This window comes from Salmo trutta, chromosome 21, assembly GCF_901001165.1.
Source record: "Salmo trutta chromosome 21, fSalTru1.1, whole genome shotgun sequence".
NCBI lineage: Eukaryota > Metazoa > Chordata > Actinopteri > Salmoniformes > Salmonidae > Salmo > Salmo trutta.
The window spans coordinates 46,818,568-46,842,215 of record NC_042977.1 but is presented as its reverse complement, the minus strand read 5'-3'; the positions used below and the strand labels follow the sequence as shown (position 1 = coordinate 46,842,215).

The following is a 23,648-nucleotide window of genomic DNA, read 5'->3' as shown; positions in this document are numbered from 1 at the left end:
TGTTAATTTGGGCGTGGCCCACACTGCCTTGTTGTGTAATTCAGGATGTCCATCTCCTTAATATGTGCTGGTCGGCGTGCCTTAGGAGCAGTGGTGGATTCAGGTATAGGCGACATGGGCAGCGACGTGGGCAGCCTATTGTGACATTTGCGCGATGGGTTTTCTATCGCTCATTTGCACGTCACGTCAACGATATGTCACAGTGTGGTACTGTGGGTCAATTAACCTTGTCGGAGTGGGCACCCTGATTCTAGTTTGTGAGGGGGGCGGGGGTAGTTTGACCTCAGGTCTCCCCACTGGAAGCCCGAGGTAGGGGGAGCAGGGGAATCTATCAAATAGCGCACCTCTGACTTTGTACAGTACTATTGCGATTAGTAAAATAAGTCACACTAAGAAATGATACCAAATAAACCACAATTAATTCATAATACTATGAATATGTAGTTTCACAGACATACTGTTGCATTTTTTAAGGGGTGGTGTGAAATCGTTAAGAGTAATATAAAACCTGTCCGCACACTACCAAGGTGAATTGGTTTAGTCTTGACTCTTGGTTGACTATGTTGGGGGATAGGGAATGTATTGATACTCAAGTGCCAAATCAACAAATTTTTTTCTATTTGTCTTTGTTACTACTTTTTGATATTTATGAGTCTGATATTGTATATATTTTTTTATATAGCTTAAAATGTTTTGATTGTTTATGTATTGTTCCAAATGTCTGAATATAAATTACAGTTATTGCAGAATGGTGTTTTTTTGTATGTTGGGGGGCTGAAGGGGGGGGGGGGGGGGGGGTTCACCCCAGGAGCCATACAAGCTAGAACCACCACTGCTTAGGAGGACTGGATCGGTGACGGTGGTTTTAACAAAATTCAGTATGAAACTAGGAATTGTGAATGTAGTAATTTTTTGGTGATGGAAACCAAGGCTTTTGAAGGCTTCACAGCTTTCACCAAATTATGCCAAAAAACAGCTCATTACTCAGGTTTTCATTGCCGGTTCACAATGCACATTAGTGACATCTTCTAGTAACAATAAATAGCAGATTTTTTTTCCTCCACTGTTTTAATCAAAACTGTAGTCCCTCAACATAAAATGACAGCTCTTAATGACAACAATGGACTCTATGGCATTACTTAAGATTGTAACAAAGTGCACTTAATAACACCGACATAGCATAGACCACCACAAATCAAGCACAGTGTCAGACATAGAACCAAACAATACTACCTGATGACTGATAACAAAAGAGTGCTATATCAGGTAATCAAGGAAGTAATGAGGTCCAGGTGTGACTGATGATGAGCTGCAGGTGTGCATATTGATGGTTGCCAGGTGTGTGTAAAGATGGGTTGCCAGGACCGTAGAGGGAGTGGACGTGACAGTACCAGCCAGGAGGACGGCTGCGAGTGATTCCACCAAGTATTAACCCTGGGTTGCGAAGACACAATCATGACGTCTTCCTTTCTTATTTTGTCTTCATTTGGAAATGTTTCGTTCACTTTGAAAATGTGGAGGAGGTTGTGTAGATCAGTAGGAATGATTTATTATTAAATTCATTTAATCCATTTTTATATTTACGGCAGCATAATTTAAACTGTGCTAGGGCTGTGTGAACTTTCACTTGGCACAGTATAATGTTTCAGTCTGTAAAAAGTGATCACATTATGCAGGACCAATATATGCGTGTTGTGTTGCTGACTAGAACGGTCTTGGAATCTCTGACCTTTGGCAGTTTGACTGGTGAACTCATGGGTACTCATAAAATGGAAAAGCTGGTAATGTAATGTATAATTTCCATGGTAATTTGGAAAGCTAATACAAGCACTATTTGCTCTCAAGGACATATTTTAGATGAACAAATGTTGAGTATTTGTAAAGTATCTTCTCACTCACTTTTCTGTCAAGATGGCCGTTAACTGAATCTGTCAGACATTGACTAGCCTTGTGTTGTCAGAAATCACATGGTAAACAACTGGAGGCAAGGCTAGAGATTGACATGTATAATGAGCCCGTCTCTCTGATGTTTACACACTAGTCTTTAGTCATTATCTCCAATGGCAATAAACCAGCATCTCTTGAAGAAGGGAGCTGAAACGTTGGGCTGGATGAACAATATTGAATTCAAATAATATAAAATACAAAGTAAGAACCTTTTGAGTACATTTTACATTTGTAAAATCTACATTTGTTTTGCTTTCCTCCTCCCACTGTTTCTGTTTGAGGAGCAGCGGTTGAACCCTAAAGTGGAAGTGGACATGCCTTTTGTTCTTCTACATCGACCCCGAGTTTGACGAGGACGCACTTATGTTCCATGTTGACACCATCACCTTTTTCGAAGCCAAGGAAGGACAAAAAGTGCCTCTCTCCAGAAGTGTATATCTGCCCCAGCTCTATTGGAAATGCAAATTGACTAATGATAAATCCTTATCATGTTTGTCATTTCTTTTACCATTTGTGGGCATAATCTCAGTTAACCCAGAACTAAAATCTCACGTAATTTGGTCAGATGTTCATTAGCCATTAATTCAGTGGTATAAAGTAACTAAATAAACATATTTTGGGGGGGGGTATCTGTTCTTTACTATTTATATTTCTGACAACTTTTACTTTTACTCCAATATATTCCTAAAGAAAATAAATACATTTTACTCAAACATTTTCCCTGCCACCCAATTCGTAACTTTCGATTGCTTAGCAAGTCATGCACTTGTCAAAAGAACACATGGTCTTCCCTACTGCCTCTGATAAGGCGGACTCAATAAACACAAATGCTTTGTTTGTAAATGATGTCTGAGTGTTGGAATATGACCATGGCTATCGGTAAATGAAATTGAAAAAAACGACAAGAAAAATGTACCGTCTGGTTAGCGTAATATACGGAATTTTAAATAATTTATTATATTGAAAACCAGAGACTTTGACTTTTACTCAAGATGTAATTTATTGAGTGACTCACTTTTATTTGAATAATTGTTTTATAAGCCACCCAGGGGAGACTCATTGAGGCCTGGTGACAGACGGAGTCTACAAGACACAGCGATGGCTCCCTCTGCTGGACGTGCCAGGTCTCGATGGGCTCACTGGCCAGGAATAATTGAGGCAGATTGTGGTTGGTGAGTAATCAAGGGGCTGATTACTCACCAGCTGGATGAGTCCCATAAAGCTGCCAGAACATTGGGGGTGGGTAGTGGGGAAGAGAGGTTACTTCTGTATTGTTGTAGGTAGTACCAGAGATAATGGAGGGAGTTGGGTTTTGTTCTCCATTGGATACAGCAGGAGCCCAGAAAACGGTATCCCGGAGGAGTCCTTTTTGTATCTTATTTAAATAAACACCATTGAAACTGAGCTAATGCCATTATGTCTGTATCTGGTATGTGTAAATGTCTTGACCAAACCCCCTGGTCTTCCACAGAAGGTATCTTCATTTTTAGTAAAGTATGACAATTGGGTAATTTTTCCACCACCACCACATTTACAGTATGTTTACGTAGTCTGATCACCAGAGATAATGTGTAATGCAGTCTGTTTCCTGAGAACTTTGTTCTGAGAATTTCTCCATAATCTCCAGTGTTCCCTTTCAATTGCTACCATGGTTGTGCATATACTTCTCTACTTATTTTTTTAAATGTTTCAATTTGGGCCTTTCCATACACTGTAGGTCAATATCTCCCCCAAGTGTAAAAGGTTCATTTTTGATTTTAGGCATCCATAGCTCAGTCTATGAATTTCAGATTGGTTGTGTTTCTCCAGCCCCATCACTCATCTGTTTACCAAAATAAGTGACCTTTGTTGTTGTTGGAATCCCAGAATACAATATGGTACAAATTACAATATTTTTATGGTATGAAAAAACTGTTTGCTGAGTAATAAATCCACCATCACAAGGAGTATGTAGGCCTACATGTTTTTAATCAACGATCATTTTCACCATGAAAATCATATTTTATGCAACACAGGAAAATGATATAAGACATTTGTCTTGTTTATTCAGCAACTTCTTCTCTTGTTTATTCAGCAACTTCTTTGCCCTGTAAAAAAATTAAAATAAAAGATAAATCTGTATTCATGAGTGTGTATACATTTGGAAAGAGTATATTGGATCCAGCATTTAAGGCTCAGTGCTCAGCCTTAATCTTGTTTGTTTTTTTGCCCTACATGAAATTATTAGCAATCTTAAATACCTACATTTTAGTGAGTGTAAAAGATCAACATTGATTTCTGTGAAAACTGGATCATAGGTGGTGTTGAAGTGGTCATAGCTGAGCATTTGTCAGATGTAGGTTTAGTAGCAGCTCTGTACCTTTCCAGTGCTGCGGGATTTGGCTCTGAGCTTGTTGACTTGACTCTCAGCGATGTCAGCACGCTCCTCAGCCTCCTCCAGTTCATGCTGAACCTTCCGGAACTTAGACATGTGGCCGTTGGCTTGTTCCTCCTGTGTGAGGAACAGAGAGGGAGAGCACAACATCAGCATTCAAAGTTTGAAGCTTCAGGTAGCAAATTAATATGATTTTTTGTTTTAAGCTATTTTAAAGTTTTTTTTATTTTTTATTGACAGATTTAGGATTGCACTGTATATAGGGAGATAGATGATACAGCTCAGTAAGTGGGTGGCATAACTGGGCATCAAACCACTGCCTCCAGTGCCTATTGTCAGAGTGCACTGCGCCCGGCCCGCCACTTACAAAGTGGTATTAAAATGGTTTACATTTTTTTAATTTTTTAAAAAGTATTTTACAGTTATTTTTACATTTTATGACAGATTTAGGATTGCAAAGTATGTAGGGAGATAGATGATAAAGCAGAGAAAGTGAGTGGCGGGACGGGGGATCAAACCACTCCCTCCAGGGACGTAAAGTGCCTAACTCCCTTTGGATTTCGTCACATTTTATAGTCTTACAAATTAGGATTTAAATGGATTGAAATTGTATTTTTTGTCAGCGATCTACATAAACTACTCTGGAATGACAAACTGGATTCCAAAAAATCTAAAAATAATGAAAAATAGAACAACGTGTTTGTCTATGGTGATTGCATGGCTGTATGCTTGATTTTATACACCTGTCAGCAATGGGTGTGGCTTTAATATTTGATGGGGTGTCCACATACTTTTGCATGTGTATACATGTGTATACATGTATATATATATATATAAGTACCCCCCGAGTCAATTTAAATCTTTTTGGGTCAGTCTCTGAGAGCTTAACACACCTGGATCGTTCAATTTTAGCCCATTATTACTTTCAAAATTCTTCATGCACTGTCGATTTGGATGTTAATCACTGCTAGATAGACATATTTACATCTCACCTTAGACTTTCAAGCAGATTTAAGTCAAAACTGTAACAGGAACAATCAGGAACATTCCCTGTCTTCCTGGTAAGCAAATTCAATGTAAACTTGGCCTTGTGTTTTAGGTTATTGTCTTGCTGAATGGTGAATTAATCTCCTAGTGTCTGGTGAAAAGCAGACTGAACCAAGTTTTTCCTCTAGGATTTTGTCTTTGCCGAGCTCATGCTGTTTTTTTTGTACTGAAAAACTTCCCAGTCCTTGCCAATGACAAGCATACCCATAACATGATGCAGCCATCACCATGCTTGAAAAGACTACGCTTTTTTTGCGGTATTACTTTAGTGCCTTCCCAATGGGCAAAAATGGTTGAATCAACGTTGTTTATACAACCCAAAAAAAGTAATGGCGTTTACTCAACATGGAAAAATGAATTGATTTGCAAAAAGTAATCAACATAAGGGCTTCTTGTCTTCTTTTCAACCAAGATTTTACCTTAATTCAAAGAAGTGGTGACATTTGTTGTTGATTTCACGTTGAATTCACGGTTAGTTGACAGCTCAACCAAATATAAATCAAAACTAGACCAAGAAATGTCTGTGCCCTGTGGGTTGTTGCTAAAAGGATGCATGTTTTGGAATATTTTTATACTGGACAGGCTTCCTTTTCACTCTGTCATTTAGGTTAGTATTGAAGAGTAACTACAATGTTGCTGATCCATCCTCAGTTTTCTCCTATCACAGCCATTAAATTCTGATAAAATTGCTGATCGGTTTCCTTCCTCTCCGGCAACTCCGTTAGGAAGGACGTCTGTCTCTTTGTAGTAACTGGGTATATTGATACAATATTGAACGGCTTATTAGTAACTTCACCATGCTCAAAGGCAAACCTCTTTGCGAGGCATTTAAAAAGCGTAAACTAAAATGTTGTAATGTCTACTAGGGAAGAAATATGTTTTTGAATGAATGCTTTCAGAGTATTTGACTAATTAAGGGTGCTCACCGCTTCCTCAGCCTGTCTCTTGTAGGCTTTCACTTTCATCTGCAGCTTATCTACCAGGTCCTGAAGTCTGCCAACGTTCTTCTTATCCTCCTCAGTCTGTGGGAGAAGATCAAATAATCAATGCCCAGTAATTTTATACACAAACCTGTCTGTGTTTGTGTCAACCCACTGGGCAAAGGCATCAATTCAACATCTATTCCACGTTGGTTCAACATATTTTCATTGAAATGACGTGGAAACGATGTTGATTTAACCAGTGTTCACAGTGGGCAGTGTTTGAAGAAGGCGCTTTCTCTTACCTGGTAAGTGAGCTCCTTGACTCTGCGCTCATACTTGCGGACTCCCTTGACTGCGTCTGCACCTCTTCTCTGCTCAGCCTCCACCTCAGTCTCAAGCTCACGCACCTTGTGTGGAAGAAATTAATGTAGGCATTTGTTTGAAGGGGTGAAATAAGATGTAACAAACCCTTGTAAAACAGAGGTATATTGTTCTACTCAGTCAAGGAGTCAAGATTGTTGCCTGTTCCTATGTGCTTCTACAATTTTCATTGAAGGGTCTGTAATGGTAACAGCTTTTCATTATCTAGGTGGGTTATTGAGAGAAAAAGTCATTACACAATGGTCCTGTGTGTATTATCAAATACATTTCCAGAAATCAGTCTTTCAACCTACCCTAATCCATTGTGCTGTCCACTCACCCTGGACTCCAGTTTCTGGAGCTGCTTCTTGCCTCCCTTCATGGCCAGATTCTCAGCCTCATCCAAGCGGTGTTGCAGGTCCTTGACTGTGATCTCCAGGTTCTTCTTCATCCTCTCCAGGTGAGAGCTGGTGTCCTGCTCCTTCTTCAGCTCCTCAGCCATCATAGCCGCCTGGAATGGTAGTTTGTTTAATTTATGCACCAATTGGCACCAATCATAACGTCCCTCTGAGATCTTTGTTGTTGTAAACCAGCCCAGCTACCATTGGCCCTTGGTGACAAATCAAGTGGATGTATATCAATAGATCATCAAGACTCACGTCAGTGATGGCCTTCTTGGCCTTCTCCTCTGCGTTCCTGGCCTCCTGGACAATGTCGTCCACCTCTCCCTGCACCTGCACCAGGTCAGTCTCCAGCTTCTTCTTGGTGTTCAGAAGGCTGGTGTTCTGGAGGATGAAACAAGACCATTTGTTTGAATCTCAAAATAACTTACAAGTCACAAGGCAGAAAAGGTATGCTTGGTTGAGTTTAATGAGAAATGGCTTAGAACCGTACCTGGGAGTGCAGCAGTCCAACTCGCTCGCTGGCGTCTACCAGCTCAGTCTCAGCCACTTTGCGGCCTCTCTCAGTCTGCTCCAGAGCAACTCTCAGCTCCTCAATTTCAGCTATCATCAAACCATTTCTGCGCTCCACCATGGCTACCTGCTCCTTCATGTCCTCTGAGGCACGGACAGCGTCATCAAGGTGCAATTGGGCATCCTGAGGTTCAAAATGACATAGGTTCATTAGGACTTGTGGAAGTAGAGGCGATAGGATTGGTGACAGAACTGTTCATTGGTAAGAATTTCTCCAATATCCCTACTTTTCTACAGTATATTAGTCAACACTATTCAATTCCTCTGTTCTATTCTTTTCTACAGATTCACAAAAAAATCCCTCCACATGTTCAGATGTATGAGCCTGATATCCCAGTCCCTTTACCTTGAGCAGTCCCTGGACGTTCCTCAGCTGTTTCTGGGCCTCAGCGGCCTGCCTGTTGGAGTGGCTCAGCTGGATCTCCATCTCGTTCAGGTCTCCCTCCATCTTCTTCTTCACCCTCAGGGCGTCATTCCTGCTCCTGACCTCAGAGTCCAGGGTGCTCTGCATGGAGTCAATCATCCTCTGGCTGTTCCTCTTGATCTGCTCCATCTCCTCATCCTTCTCAGCGATCTTCCTGTCCACCTCACTCTTGATCTGGTTCAGCTCCAGCTGCACACGCAGAATCTTGGCTTCCTCGTGCTCCAGTGTTCCCTGGACAAGGAGAAGCAGTCGGGTAAATTGTGTTCAACACATTTAGTTGTGTATAACACAAGGAACTAAAATGATACAACTATGATAAATACCAATACAAGGAGCATTGGAATGTAGCTGGCATTGGCTATTGTTACACTACTTTTCTCATCAAACAGCGGCAGTTTGTACCTCAGCCTCCTCCAGAGCAGTCTGGATCTCAGACTTCTCTGTCTCCACGGTCTTCTTGGCCTTCTCCAGCTCATGGATGCTCTTGCCAGTCTCTCCGATCTGCTCAGTCAGGTCAGAGATCTCCTCTGCACACACAAGCAGTTTAGACTTGGGAGATTTTTAGTGGATATCGCCAATGCACTGAAGTTGACATTGAGGGTGCGTTCGTAAATTCACTCTGGCTAACTACTCCGAATTCAGAGCACTCTCATCTGAGTCTACCAGAGCACAGAATAATTGATGGATTTATGAATGCTCAACACCCTCTGAATATGGTCCTTGTCAGTAAATGTCGGCAAAAAAAGCGTATTTAAATTGTTGCCAACAGCACAGATACAGTCCCCAACGCTCTGGATAAGATGAAAACAGCCTAACCAGCTCTGTTAGGGCGAGTAAAATGGTCAGAGTGAGGTGTTCTCTCATTTGTGTCTGGAAGTAGCTAGCCAACATTAGCCAGTTAGCTTGGGTGCTTGACTGCTGTTGTGAGGTCAGAACGCTCGGATCAAACCTACTCGTCAGCCAGTGTCCAGTGTGTGCTCTGAACACTCCGAGAGCAAAACGCTATGAATTTACAAACGGACAATCTGACAACGCTCTGAATTTACGAACGCCCAGAGCGCACTCTGGCACTCCAGATAGAATTTACGAAAACACCTTCAATCATAATAATTAATTAATTAATCAGCACTTCATACAGTCTTGCAAATCTAATTGCCCCCACTTCCTTGGGCTCTTCAAAGGAATACCAATTCCAAGTTAAGTTTTTTACATTTTATACCGTTCTAAAATGGTTTAATAGAAATGTTGATGGTTACAGTTTCCTAAATGTTCAAACCCCGAGTCAAACCTGAGCCAAGTAAAACTGCTGTCAAATGCTCACGTTGCAGGTTCTTGTTCTCTCTCTTCAGAGTCTCCAGATGATCCAGAGCCTCCTCGTAGGAGTTCTTCAACTTGAAGAGTTCAGTGCTCATAGAGCGAGCCTCCTTCTGAGCTCCTTCCAGCTCAGCCTGGCCCTCCTCATACTTCTGCTTCCATTCTGCCAGGACCTAGGGGAATCCATGAGATTTTCATTACAAGTAATTGATGAAGCGTTTTGAATCAGAAAAACGCTGCAATTATACTACAATTGGTCATATAGCAGACAGAAAATGTCAACCTAGCGTGAGGTTTATTTATTTTCACCTTGTCAAAGTTCCGCTGCTTCTTGTCTAGGTTGGCGGCCATTGCGTTGGCTCTCTCAACGTCAATCATGAGGTCCTCCACCTCTCCCTGCAGCCTCTGCTTGGTCTTCTCCAGGGAGGCGCACTTGGAGTTGGTTGCCTCAATGGTCTCCTCAGCGTCCTGCAGACGCTGGGCCAGCTTCTTCCTTTTGGATAACAGAAGGTGTAGAAATGTTACAATACATATGGACCCTCACCATACACACGCTATGTTTGAGTTTTTGCTGTTGGGTGTGACTCACTTGGCCTCCTCCAGCTCCTCTGTGCGCTGGATGGCATCAGTTTCATACTTAGTCCTCCACTGAGCCACCTCACTGTTCGCTTTGGACATGCCGCGCTGCAGCTCTACCTTGGCCTCCTGCTCCTCTTCAAACTGCTCTCTCAGGAGGTCACAGTCATGGCGGGCAGACTGGACACCGTGGGCCAGGGCGTTCTTAGCCTGTGAGAGAGAAAGACAAAGAGATTTTAGAGAGATTGTAAAACAAATGACAGTAGAAGTCTCTGAGGGTGGCGTAGTCACCGTCTATATGAAGATATGGCTATAAACTCTGTGGTCGGTTGTATCCATTTTTGTGTCCCTTACCTTGACCTCTTCCTCAATCTGCCTCTTCAGCTCCTCCACCTGCTGGGTGAAGGCCTGTTTGCCTCTGGTCAGCTGAGACACCAGGGCTTCCTTCTCCTCCAGCTGCCGTCCAAACTCACCTGCAGGGATAGAGGGATATCTCGTTAATGGGGTCTCTGACCTTCTAAGATTGAAAATGTATTTTTAGGTATCGTAGGGCAATGTTATGTGGTGAATATTACGCTGGGAACTATTGTGGACTGGACTATCAGGATATAGCCCCCAATGCATGTTATTGTGTTTTACTGAAGGAAGCATCAGTTTGTTGTTCATTGTTGATGATGGTACCATTTTCTGTCAGGAGTCTGGCCCTCTGTCCGCTGATGTCGTTGACCTGGCGGACATTCTCATCATTCTTAGTCTTGAGCTCACTCAGCTGGTCCTCAAGAGTACGACACATCTTCTCCAGATTGCCCTGTTAGTGAAACATGTTCCATCATTACTTTATATATGGGACTGTCAAATGCAGTTCTCTAGAATGGTAATGTAGTTGACCCTCCTCAACACTGCTTGATCAAAACATCACTACTCACCTTAGCCTTGGCGACGGCCTCCATGTTGCTGGAGAGGTCATCAATCTCCATCTTGTACTCGCTCTTCTCCTTCTCTAGCTTCTGCTTGACACGCTGTAGGTTGTCGATCTGCTCCCCGAGCTCAGCCACACTGTCGGCCTGCTTCTTGCGCAGAGCGGCGGCTGTGGCCTCATGCTGCAACGTGGACTCTTCAAGATCACGACGCAGCTTCTGGAACTCAGCCTCACGCTTCTTGTTCATATCAATCTGAGCAGAAGTGGCGCCTCCGGCCTCCTCCAGCCTCTCGCTGATCTCCTCAAGTTCCCTGGAGAGATCGGCCCTCTGCTTCTCAACCTTAGCCCTGGCAGCACGCTCAGCTTCAATTTCCTCCTCCAGCTCCTCAATACGGGCCTAGAACAGGAGACAGGAGCAGGAGGAATGAACACTACAATGCAGTTGAAACAATTGAATATGTTCATACTAAGCCAGTTCCAATAATATTAGAAGCTTGCCCATGCAGGAACCAAAACCACAATGATAAAAAGCACCATATTTACAATGGTACGAAGCACCGGTAAGAAGCACCATCTTCCATCCTACTGAGCCATCAGAAGCCACCAGCAAAGATGTGTGCTACCAGAATAATTGTTTTCAGGAAATGAAGGAACCGATTCAGGTGTTGGCTTTCCTGTACTGGAGCTTAGATCCTGTACTGTACCTGGAGTTCCTTGATCTTCTTCTGCAACTGAGCTCCCAGAGACTGTTCATCCTCAACCTTGCTGAGGAGCTGGCTGGTCTCAAACTCCTTTCTAAGAAACACAAACACGTAGATTGCAGAGTTTTGGTTCGATATTGTAAAGACAGAGTATCATACCATTCAGTTTGCTGTTAAGAATCACATGCAAATGGTCATTCATAATTAGAACAATTAGTCAAGAACAACTATTATTTTGATCAATATGGCAGGTAATACTGTCGTCATTTGTTTGTGTTTACTTCTTGATTTTCTCATCAGCTTGCTGCTTGTCATTCTCCAGGTCCATTATGGACTCCTGGGCCAGTTTCAGATCTCCCTCCAGCTTTCTCTTGGCTCTCTCAAGGTCCATACGGAGCTTCTTCTCTTGCTCCAGAGAACCCTCAAGCTATAAGATATAAACACAATGTTCAAATCTTAACAACTTAAGGTAATATCATCTCACATACTATCATGTCCAAAATGTCAAACTCCTCTCACGTCGTCCACTTGCTGTTCCAGCTTGGTCTTGGCCTTGGTCAGAGTGTTGACTTTGTCCTCCTCTGCCTGCAGGTCGTCCAGTGTCTGCTGGTGGGCCTCTTGGAGGGCTTTCTTCTCCTTGGTCAGCTTGGCAACACTCTCATCCAAAGACGCCATCTCCTCTGTCAGGTTTTTAACCTGAAAACCACCACAACAAAATGAGTCTTTGGGCTCTTCACCATAAAGGAGAGATTTAGTTTGATATATATTATATTCATTTCATTTATATTAGAAATGTGTCAACAAGTACTGTACCATATTCAACACTAGATGGAAGTGTACACCATGCCAGTGTACTGAATTTAATTCATAAACGAGTGGGGAACATGCAATGAGTGTGGGGTTACTCTGAAAATCAACTATTTTTAATTTTTCCTGCACCCACAATACGACTTGAATTCAATTTCTGTTAAGTTATGTTTTGAGTTGATTATTGTTTGGTGGTTAGACTGTCTCTGGTAAAAACATGAGACCTTGTTTTCAGTGGCGTGCTTCTCCTTCTCCACTTTGGCTAGGGTGAGCTCCAGGTCATCAATGTCCTTCTTCAGCTCAGAGCACTCGTCTTCCAGCTTCCTCTTCTTGGCAGTCAACTCAGCATTCATCTCCTCCTCATCCTCCAGTCTCTCAGTCATCTCTTTGAGTTTGGCCTCCAGCTGGATCTTGCTCTTGATGAGCCCCTCGCACCTTTCCTCAGCATCGTTCAGACTTTCACCTTCCTGGTTTCAGAACAGGAGAATAAATTCAGAGGCCTCACTTTGTGTATCACAATATAGACTTTATTTAGTCAGAGATCAGAGGAAATCAATATAAATTCATGAAATATATTTTTAACATGGGCTATAAAAATGTGGGAGTTAGCCATGAACTTCAAAGTGTGCGTGTGTGTGTTTGTGTGTGTAAATATGCCTTGATGAGGGTCGTTGGTCACTTACAGATGCGACTTGGAGAGCCAGGTCTGCCCTTTCCTGCACCAGGGACACTAACTTCTCCTCCAATTGCTTCTTAGCGGCCAGAGCCTTGGCAAGATCTGTCTTCATCTTCTCATAGTTCTCCTTCATGTTGGCCAGCTCCTTCTCAGTCTCAGCGCTTTGCAGCAGGGGCTTGATCTTGAAGTACAACTTCATCCATGGCCAGGTTTTCACATTCATGAATGAACGGATGTTGTACTGGATGGAGAAGATGGACTCTCTGGTCAACAGAAAGGATAGAGTAGCATGGTGAGTGACATGCTTAATAAAGCTACATTCTGGGAGTCAAAGAATAACCACAACAGAGCGCTGTGACACTTTTGGTATACAGTTGAGGAATTGGGCTAGAGAAATGTAACCAGGCATGATAATGGATAAGGCTTTTCACTTTAAAATGTATACCAAACAAAAAACATTGATTTCAAAGTTTAACAAACCAAACAACTCTAAACACAAGGACAAATTTGACAAAAACACATTCACAGGAAGAACTGTAAGTTAACAGAATGAAATGAAAGGAGATTTTACTGTAATTCTATTAACAAACTTTGCAAAGGCAAAGTTTTTCCATTAAATGTTCATTTTTTATTTTCTGTCTAAATTGAAATGTTACCTCTGTTAAATTCATAGACAGTGCTCTCAGTGACAAGACTGACAAGCTCAAGAAGCATTTTGTATACTTAAAACCTGTTTGGGATAGGGGGCAGTATTTTCACGCGCCAAATAAATTGACATTTTGGAGATATAAAGACGGAATATATTGAACAAAGGGACCATTTATGATGTTTATGGGACATATTGGAGTGCCAACAGAAGAAGATCTTCAAAGGTAAGGCATGAATTATATCATTATTTCTGAGTTTTGTGTCGTGCCTGGCGGGTTGAATTATGATTGTCATGTGTTTGTTTGATGGGGTGCTGTCCTCAGATAATAGCATGGTTTGCTGTCCCCGTAAAGCCTTTTTGAAATCTGACACGGTGGCTAGATTAACAAGAAGTTAAGCTTTCATTTGGTGTATTGCACTTGTGAATGTATGAAAGTTAAATAATTTTGCGCTCTGCCATTTCACCGGATGTTGTCGAAATGTTCCGCTGGCGGAACCCCTAGCCATAATTAAGAAATGAATATGTTAATATCCCAAATTTAAATGGCCTATTGAACAGCTTGCCAATTCCCACACTACAGCGTTAGTAGAGCATTAAAATACGTACTTTCTCATTCTGATCAACTCACATCATATACAGTATATAATCATAATGAATTACATACAGGTGGTTCACAGAATGCTTTGCCAAGATGTCTACTATTTCTCACCTCCTCTCCATCATCTTGGTGAACTCTCTCCTCATGAGGAATCCACGGCTGAGAGCCTGGACCATGCCGACCAGAGCTGCTAGCTTCTCATCTCTCATCTCCTCCAGGACACCCAGCAGACCGGCTTTGAAGAACACCTGAAACAGGTAAACATTGTCAATGGAACCACAGTCAGATGGTGACAGATATAAATGGTTGACTGAAAAGAGGGGAACACCACCACTAGACTGATTTGAACAACATAAACATTGCAATTCTTACAAACAAACCATGGGATAGGTTGTTTATAAGATGTTAGTTATTGTACAGTTGTAGATGAATAATGTCTACTGATATAACTGCAGCCATACCACTAACCCAACGCATATGATAATGAGTTGAGTTTCTCTGTTCTATACTTGTGATGTTTGAATTTGATTTTTTTTTAAAGGTACAATGTTTTCCACCTTTTAAATTAGTTAAATGAAGAAGAAAGAGCAATATCATAGATATACCAACTGGAGAAATGTTGAATGGTTAGGGTTTATATTATCATTGAAGTTGTGTTTTGTTGTCAGCCATGGCTGGGTTGTATTTGACTGACCTTGGTGTGTCCAAACTTATAATCCTCGTGATTTACATCAATGGACCCAAGCAGCTTCTCAGAAGCCTTCTTGTTGTCCATGAACTGGCCCTCTGGGATGACACTGGCATTCAGTACTTTATACCTGAATGAGGAGACATTTTTAACATGTGTGAAGTTGTAACAGGTTGGTCAAATTACGTGAAAGGTAAGCCTATTCTGATGCTGGGAAAAACCTTGGAGCAGGTATGTCTTTGTGTGTGTGTGTGTGTGTGTGTGTGTGTGTGTGTGTGTGTGTGTGTGTGTGTGTGTGTGTGTGTGTGTGTGTGTGTGTGTGTGTGTGTGTGTGTGTGTGTGTGTGTGTGTGTGTGTACATTAGTGTTTGTATGCATGTACCTCTGCTTGAAGTCAGCGTAGATGATTCTGCTGGGGAAGCCCTTTCTGCAGATCCTGATACCCTCCAGAACACCATTACACCTGAGCTGGTGGATAACCAGGAAGTTCTCCATCAGACCTGGAAAAACAAACCAAGTCTCTTTTAATATTCATAAACAGGTTAAAGATTCAGATGGTTAAGGTAAGTGATACTGTGCTGATAAGATGCCCTATTTAACTCAATATACACCTGGAGTCTTTGACTCGTTGGGGATCAGGCAGCGCACAAAGTGAGGATGAGTGCTCCTCAAGTTGGTCATCAGCTTGTGTAAGTTCTCCTGAAAGAGGGATACAAACCATTTTCTCAGAAAATCATTAATGATCATCAAATCACCTTTTTGAAGGACTGAATATAGACATTTCAAAAGCTCACCCTGAACTGCGAGGACACAGTCTGCATGGAACCACCCTTCTTCTTGCCTCCCTTCTTGGCTTTATCTGTTAAAATGAGGGGGAAAGGAAGAGATAACTAGAAAAGTACATTTCCTAGAGCGGGCAGAATAAATAGAATAATAATAAGATGTAAGATATCGATAGTGGTGTTGTCTTCAGCAAGCACACTACTTATAAACCAGATCATGTCAGGATATCTTCACACATATCCTAATGCAAATGGTGCCGATGAGATCGTGTAAATTAACACATATTGTAGGAGAAAATTAACCCAGTGAATAACCCTGAGAAATTGTGAAACGTTCAAAGACGAATACAATTTAATTTGTCACATGGCTTCGTAAACAACAGTTGTAAACCAACAGTGAAATGCTGACTTACGGGTCCTTCCCAACAATATAAAGAGAAAAATATAGAAAAAAATAATAACATGTGTAAAAAATACACAATGAGTAACAATAACTTGGCTATATACACAGGGTACCAGTACGAGTCGACGTGCAGGGGTACCAGGTCATTGAGGTAGATATGTGATGCTAGATACGTGATGCTAGTCTTACCCTCAGGTGGAGCAGCAGGGTACAGGGTAGCCATCAGTTTGACTGAGGCCTTCCCGTACATCAGAATAACTGATTCGTTCAGGGGGTCCTTGTTCTTATCTAGCCAGCCAGTGATGTTGTAGTCCACAGTGCCGGCGTAGTGAACCAGGGAGAAGTGGGCCTCTGGCTTGCCTTTGGCAGGCTTGGGCTTCTCAAACGCCTTGGTTTTGCCAAGATGCTGGTCGTTCAACTTGTTCTTGAAGGTAGTGTCTGAAGCCTTGGGGAACATGCACTCCTCTTCAAGGATGGAGAAGATGCCCAATGGCTTTACGAAAAGAGATTTAAGAGACATTTATTCCTTTAGTAAACATGCTATTTTAGGATTCTATTCCTTTAGGGTCACATATAAGGGGACATATTGACTTCTCAATCGTCAGATACGTTGTACCTTTGTGATAATATATCACACATCACTCGCTATGAGCTTTGCTGTTGTGGTCCAGTATAATCCTCACAGACAGCTTACCTTCTCAATAAGCTCAATGCAGGCAGCCAAGTCCATGCCGAAGTCAATGAATTCCCAGACGATTCCCTCCTTCTTGTACTCCTCTTGTTCCAGGACGAACATGGTGTGGTTGAAAAACTGTTGCAGTTTCTCATTGGTGAAGTTGATGCACAGCTGCTCCATGCTGTTGTACTGTTGAAGGAATTTCAAAAGGCATATTTTCATCATACAAGGCTGTAATCCCTCTCAATCACAACTAATTGTCTTGTTCTGGTCTCATACTCACATCAAAGATCTCAAACCCGGCAATGTCCAGCACACCGATATAGAACTGCCTTGGATTCTTGGTGTCCAACATCTCGTTGATACGGATGACCATCCACAAGAACATCCTCTCATAGATGGACTTGGCCAGAGCCATGACTGCATTATAAACCTGCAATGATAATACCTCATATTAATACATGAGATATTGACCATGTCTAGTGATGAGGTGATAAGCGTTTGGAAAAACAACATTAGACCTACTATTGAAAAAAAGGCAATGTTCTCATCCCCAAAAGAATTCCGGTGCTCAGAAAAAGGTAGATGCTGTGTTTCACCTTACCTGAGCCACAGTCTGTCCCTTGGTCACATACTCGTTGCCAACCTTCACTCTGGGATAGCACAGACATTTCAGCAACTCAGCTGAGTTCAGGCCCAGCAGGTAGCCGATTTTATCAGCCACTGGAGAGAGAACCAACGTCAACAGACTCAGGCACTCAAGATCGCTTGTTTCTGATGTTACACTGACAAAATAGTTTGTCCAACTCTTTTTAGTGGGATAGGTTTTAATTTTCATCCTCATCCCTTGTTTCAAATCATTTGTGGAGGTTGGAATTTGGTCTCCATAATGTATCTCCTACCTGACTTTCATGTGGTACTGTCTGTCTTACCGTTTCTATTTCTATGTTTGGGAATGGGTCTAATGCTTTCCATATTGTATATCTATGAGTGGGACTCACCCTCTGTGCCGTCTGGCTCGGCCTGCTCCTCACGCTGCTTCTGCTTGAATTTCAAGTTGCCATGGTGCGTTACAGCTCCTGTCAGCTTGTAGATGGCCATCTTCTCATCATTAGTGAAGCCCAGGATTGTAATGGCATCCTGGAATTAGAGAGGAAGTACAACAGTGATGAAGTCAACAGTAGTTTGCTCAGTTACAGTACACTACAGTTCTGTGCTCACTCCAGAACAAACGGGATGGAGAGAATTGACTGGCTTCTCTGTTCCACATGATTACTTTTGGCCAACACTATTGTGTGGCATCACAAAAGCAGTTTTACACAGTTCCACAGGAGATTTAGTGGCACTCTCTTGTGGATGTCTTACATGTACCTAAAGGTGAAGTGTGGAGGCATGACGAGTGCCTTGAGACACATGTCTAACTAACTCAAAGGTGCCCATCTGTCACCGAGTTGGAATTGCACAATGTTCCTACCCGTTCCATGTCTTGAGTTTGGCTAACCTGTTGTATAACTCACGTCTGTGGCATCCAGCTCTTCCTTGTCGTTGATGCTGGGCACAGTGATATGACCCTGGCTGATCATGGGGAAGTCGTAGGGGTTTGTGGTGAGGAGCGTCATTTCTGTGGACAACGGAAAACAGCTTCTCAGTTACATCTCATAGAATTCCAATGTCCTACCTTTACGGTATCTCTCCCTCCTTTACTCAGTAGATGGACTCAAGGATAAACTCAGCAAAAAAAGAAATGTCCCTTTTTCAGGACCCTGTCTTTCAAAGATAATTCGTAAAAATCCAAATCACTTCACATATCTTCATTGTAAAGGGTTTAAACACTGTTTCCCATGCTTGTTCAATGAACCATAAACAATTAATGAACATGCACCTGTGGAACGGTCGTTAAGACACTAACAGCTTACAGACAGTAGGCAATTAAGGTCGCAGTTATGAAAATTTAGGACACTAATGAGGCCTTTCTACTGACTCTGAAAAAAAAAGATGCCCAGGGTCCCTGCTCATCTACGTGAATGTGCCTTAGGCATGCTACAAGGAGGCATGAGGACTGCAGATGTGGCCAGGGCAATAATTTGCAATGTACTGTGAGAAGCCTAAGACAGCGCTACAGGGAGACAGGATGGACAGCTGATTGTCCTCGCAGTGGCAGACCATGTGTAACAACACCTGCACAGGATCGGTACATCCGAACAGCACACCTGCGGGACAGGTACAGGATGTCTACAACAACTGCCCGTGTTACACCAGGAACGCACAAGCCCTCCATCAGTGCTCAGACTGTCCACAATAGGCTGATAGAGGCTGGACTGAGGGCTTGTAGGCTTGTTGTAAGGCAGGTCCTCACCAGACATCACCGGCAACAACGTCGCCTATGGGCACAAACCCACCGTCGCTGGACCAGACAGGACTGGCAAAAAGTGCTCTTCACTGCAGAGTCGTGGTTTTGTCTCACCATGGGTGATGGTCGGATTCGCGTTTATCATCGAAGGAATGAGCGTTACACCGAAGCCTGGACTCTGTAGCGGGATCGATTTGGAGGTGGAGGGTCCGTCATGGTCTGGGGTGGTGTGTCACAGCATCATCGGACTGAGCTTGTTGTCATTGCAGGCAATCTCAACGCTGTGCGTTACAGGGAAGACATCCTCCTCCCTTATGTGGTACCCTACCTGGAGGCTCATCCTGACATGACCCTCCAGCATGACAATGCCACCAACCATACTGCTCGTTCTGTGCGTGATTTCCTGCAAGACAGGAATGTCAGTGTTCTGCCATGGCCAGCGAAGAGCCCGGATCTCAATCCCATTGAGCACGTCTGGGACCTGTTGGATCGGAGGTTGAGGGCTAGGGCCGTTTCCCCCAGAAATATCCGGGAACTTGCAGGTGCCTTGGTGGAAGAGTGGGGTAACATCTCACAGCAAGAACTGGCAAATCTGGTGCAGTCCATGAGGAGGAGATGCACTGCAGTACTTAATGCAGCTGGTGGCCACACCAGATACTGACTGTTACTTTTGATTTTGATCCCCCTTTGTTCAGGGACACATTATTCCATTTCTGTTAGTCACATATCTCTGGATCTTGTTCAGTTTATGTCTCAGTTGTTGAATCTTGTTATGTTCATACAAATATTTACACATAATAAACGCAGTTGACAGTGAGAGGACGTTTCTTTTTTTTACTGAGTTTATATGCAGTATATAATAAATAGCATCAAAAGACTGGACTGAGGTTCCTAGAGTAGTGCATCACAGCGCATTACTTGATAGGTCTTTCCCATGAAAGATCTATAAAGACCAGACCCATGTCTAGATGTCTTGTTATCTTGGATGAACTCATTGTAATTGTATTAATAGATGGACTATGATTATTTATTTTTTTAATAAGTTCCACAGATGGAGGTGTGAATAATTTCACATCAACCTCTACTTTTCCTTACCAACTAGTTCAGGTTTGTGGCCTGTCATCAACTGGTAGAAGATGTGGTAGCCTCTCTCATCGGGCAGCTGGAAGGCCACTCTGGACTTCTCCAGCAGGTCTGAGAGACAACGAGAGAGACAGAGTGCGAGAGAGAGAAAGAGAGAGAGAGAGAGATAGAGAGTGAACGAGAACATTACATGTGATGATATGATCTCCTAAAATATTCTGTGTAAATTAAGGAAAGCATTGAGAAACAATCAAAACCAACTCACAGGTCTCAATATCAGCTTTAGCCAGTTTGCCTGCTTGGAAGTGAATCCTGATGAATTTACCCTGAGGTAGAGCATGGGGGTTAGAAATATGTCTACAAAAAAATTCAAACATTTTACTTTGATAGAACCCCTCGAAATGTTAGTTTGTTGGAATGTTTTTTTTCCCCAATATAATGTCACTTCCACATTATGCCCTTCATACTTACAAAGCGAGACGAGTTGTCGTTTCTCACTGTCTTGGCATTACCATAAGACTCCAGCAGAGGGTTAGCCGCAATGATCTGATCCTCAAGAGACCCCTGATTGAGAAAAACACAAGTTGCTAAGAAACTGATAAACCCTTTCTTGAAAAAGGATTCACTGCTGGAAAAAAAAAAAATTCACAGCCCACCAAACTGAAATATGTTAAAAAAGCAAAACCTACCTGCATTTTGCTGGGGTCTGCTTCCTTCTTGCTACCAGATACTGCAATGGTAGCAAAGTACTGGATGACACGCTTGGTGTTGACAGTCTTTCCTGCACCGGATTCTCCACTGGTTAATATGACAGAGAAAGAGGGGTTTTAGTCACAGATTGTGTCAGATTGGCTTTCACTAAGAAATAGCATTTAAAAATACACTTTTGACCTGTTATCTAACAGAAGTAAATCATTAACAAATATTCCTACTCATTGATGTATTATTGCACATAGTCTAATCCAAAATAATCCCAAATACATTAAAGCAGATGTTGTTGTTTTTTCTGAGGAGGGGGGTGCGGAACATAATTGCAAATAATTAGTGCACTGCAAATTGACCGCAAGAAGCCCAAACAGATTTAACAAAAACATAATAATTTCAAACCTTGATTACGTTGGGATATGATCACATATGTCTCTCTATTTATGTGTGGGAATACTTTGAGATCAGATTTCCTCAATTATAATCACTTGGACCTGATTTCCATTTAATAATTTACAACACATTAGGAACACTTGCTCTTTCCATGACATAGACTGACCAGGTGAATCCAGGTGAAAGCTGTGATTTCTTATTAATGTCACCTGTTAAATCCATTTCAATCAGTGTAGATGAAGGGGAGGAGACAGGTTAAAGAAGGATTTTTAAGCCTTGAGACAATTGAGACATGGACTATGTATGTGTGCTATTCAGAAGGTGAATGGGAAAGACAAAAGATTTAAGTGCCTTTGAACGGGGTATGGTAGTAGGTGCCAGGCGCACCAGTTTGAGTGTGTTAACTACAATGAAGAAATAATAAAGTCATCAAATAAAACAAATGTAATGTTTACAACTTACATATGTAATTAAAGTAATGTGACTAAATGATGGTTAATTAAGCAAAAAGGCCAGAGGGGGTATGGTATAATGCATTCAGTTGTGCAACTGACTAGGTATCGCCTTTCCCAAGTTGTTAATAAAAAAGGAAAGACATTTTGGTTAATCACTCAGCACAAACAACTTACGTAATCAGGATGGACTGGTTCTCCTTATCTGGAACCAAAAAACATCATGTTTATTATTCTCAAGCAACATTATGGGTATATCATGAATTTCATTTTGGAACATTTTCTATTCAAGGCTTATGAAATCAGATATTCCAGGCAAAATGTTCAAACCTACATGAGAAAACAGTAGATTCCCTCCATCCACCCATCCATCCATCCATCCATCCACGCATCCACCCACCCATCCATCCATCCACCCATGCATCCATCCATCCATCCATCCACCCATGCATCCATCCACCCACCCATCCATCCATCCATCCATGCATCCATCCATCCATCCATGAGATCTCGTACCAATCATCATGAACTGAAAGGCGTTGTCAGAGACGGAGAAGATATGGGGTGGAGCCTCCATCCTCTTCTTCCCTCTGTAGGCGTTGACAACCTCTTCGTCGTACACGGGGAGCCACTTGTAGGGGTTCACCGTGGCACAGAAGAGCCCAGAGTAGGTCTGGATGAAAGGGATTCAATAAAATTGGATAAATGTACTTGTTTTTTTTTGTTGGTTTACTGCAGTGGTATGTTTTGGTTTATACGGTTCATTTATGTGTAGTACTGGAAGTGTGTATTTCTTATGTTCATTTATTGTATGTGTAGTACTGGAAATGTGTATTTCTTATGTTCATTTATTGTATGTGTAGTACTGGAAGTGTGTATTTCTTATGTTCATTTATTGTATGTGTAGTACTGGAAGTGTATATTTCTTATGTTCATTTATGTGTAGTACTGGAAGTGTGTATTTCTTATGTTTATGTATTTGTAGTACTGGAAGTGTATATTTCTTATGTTAATTTACTGTATGTTAAGTACTGGAAGAGTATATTTCTTATGTTGATGTATGTGTGTGTATGTTTATGCAGGTTTCTTACATAAATCATCCATGCTGCATAACGCTCTTTGAGGTTATACAACACAGAGGCTTCATTCAGGTAGGTCATCATGGCCATGTCCTCAATCTTGTCGTACTTAGGGGGGTTCATCTGATAGATGTCTGCTTCTTTGAACTCTTTTCCTTCCTGAAACAGTCAGAAATCTACATTACACACAGATCAAACTGGACATGACTGAATGCGTTATGCTCATTCATTATTTAAATCTTAAAAAAAGATGCATACCCCCATTTGAATCCAACTACTTTGTTATTTAACACCAATTGACACATAAATGGTTATTCTTGACTAATCAATAACAATAATTCCATGCCATTGTTAAAGGTTATATTCTGCTTACAAAAAAACAAAGTAATACTTCTTAATCTATCTCTTGTTACTGATTTCATACTGCCTATAGGCATTTTTTTTTTCATTCATTTTGAAGATTTTTCAAGAAAGAGTAATTGCACAAACTTGAACTTGAATACTTTTCAGATCAGGCTTACCTCCTTACTGCCGTCAGGTTTCGTGACTGTCACAGTACACTTTCCATCGGCCCTGGCAGTAACCAAACCCTTTAGGTACAGCTCCACCTTGTCTGTCACATAGCAGGCGTTCTTTGAATCAAAAGGCATGGCTTGTGCCTCCATCCTCTCCCTCTCAGGCTTACGAAGGTACAAGGCAGCCTTGCCGTAGATTTGCATCTCCGCATCCGTACTCATGGTGACGGATTA

At 42.0% G+C, this 23,648-nt stretch overlaps 1 protein-coding gene across 1 annotated transcript; it reads right to left on the bottom strand.

Annotated features, from left to right (window-relative positions):
• Positions 1 to 3,896: 3,896 nt before the first annotated feature.
• Positions 3,897 to 23,648, bottom strand: LOC115157584 (myosin heavy chain, fast skeletal muscle-like). The gene is made up of 39 exons (XM_029705965.1): positions 23,421 to 23,648; positions 22,912 to 23,058; positions 22,337 to 22,493; positions 21,998 to 22,025; positions 20,960 to 21,068; positions 20,742 to 20,834; positions 20,536 to 20,596; positions 20,283 to 20,381; positions 18,355 to 18,458; positions 17,839 to 17,977; positions 17,442 to 17,560; positions 17,121 to 17,270; positions 16,856 to 17,026; positions 16,351 to 16,654; positions 15,771 to 15,835; positions 15,588 to 15,675; positions 15,359 to 15,476; positions 14,984 to 15,107; positions 14,401 to 14,537; positions 13,050 to 13,305; positions 12,591 to 12,833; positions 12,079 to 12,255; positions 11,841 to 11,986; positions 11,563 to 11,653; positions 10,866 to 11,255; positions 10,621 to 10,747; positions 10,294 to 10,412; positions 9,953 to 10,149; positions 9,673 to 9,856; positions 9,371 to 9,536; positions 8,452 to 8,576; positions 7,972 to 8,280; positions 7,546 to 7,749; positions 7,311 to 7,436; positions 6,992 to 7,162; positions 6,594 to 6,698; positions 6,295 to 6,390; positions 4,307 to 4,438; positions 3,897 to 4,034 (listed from the first exon to the last, which is right to left on the bottom strand). The coding sequence occupies exons 1-39, from the start codon at positions 23,634 to 23,636 to the stop codon at positions 4,014 to 4,016; spliced, it is 5,814 nt and encodes a 1,937-aa protein (XP_029561825.1). The 5' UTR covers positions 23,637 to 23,648; the 3' UTR covers positions 3,897 to 4,013.

Bases quoted from the DNA above. Each gene is read 5' to 3' on its own strand.
- LOC115157584 (XM_029705965.1), bottom strand. From the start codon at position 23,636: ATGAGTACGGATGCGGAGATGCAAATCTACGGCAAGGCTGCCTTGTAC. The intron at 15,477-15,587 runs GTGTATATTGAG...TTGTTTTTCCAG, and splicing joins CAACGAGTCAAAGACTCCAG to GTCTGATGGAGAACTTCCTG. The intron at 8,281-8,451 runs GTACAAACTGCC...CTCCTTGTCCAG, and splicing joins CTGCTCTGGAGGAGGCTGAG to GGAACACTGGAGCACGAGGA.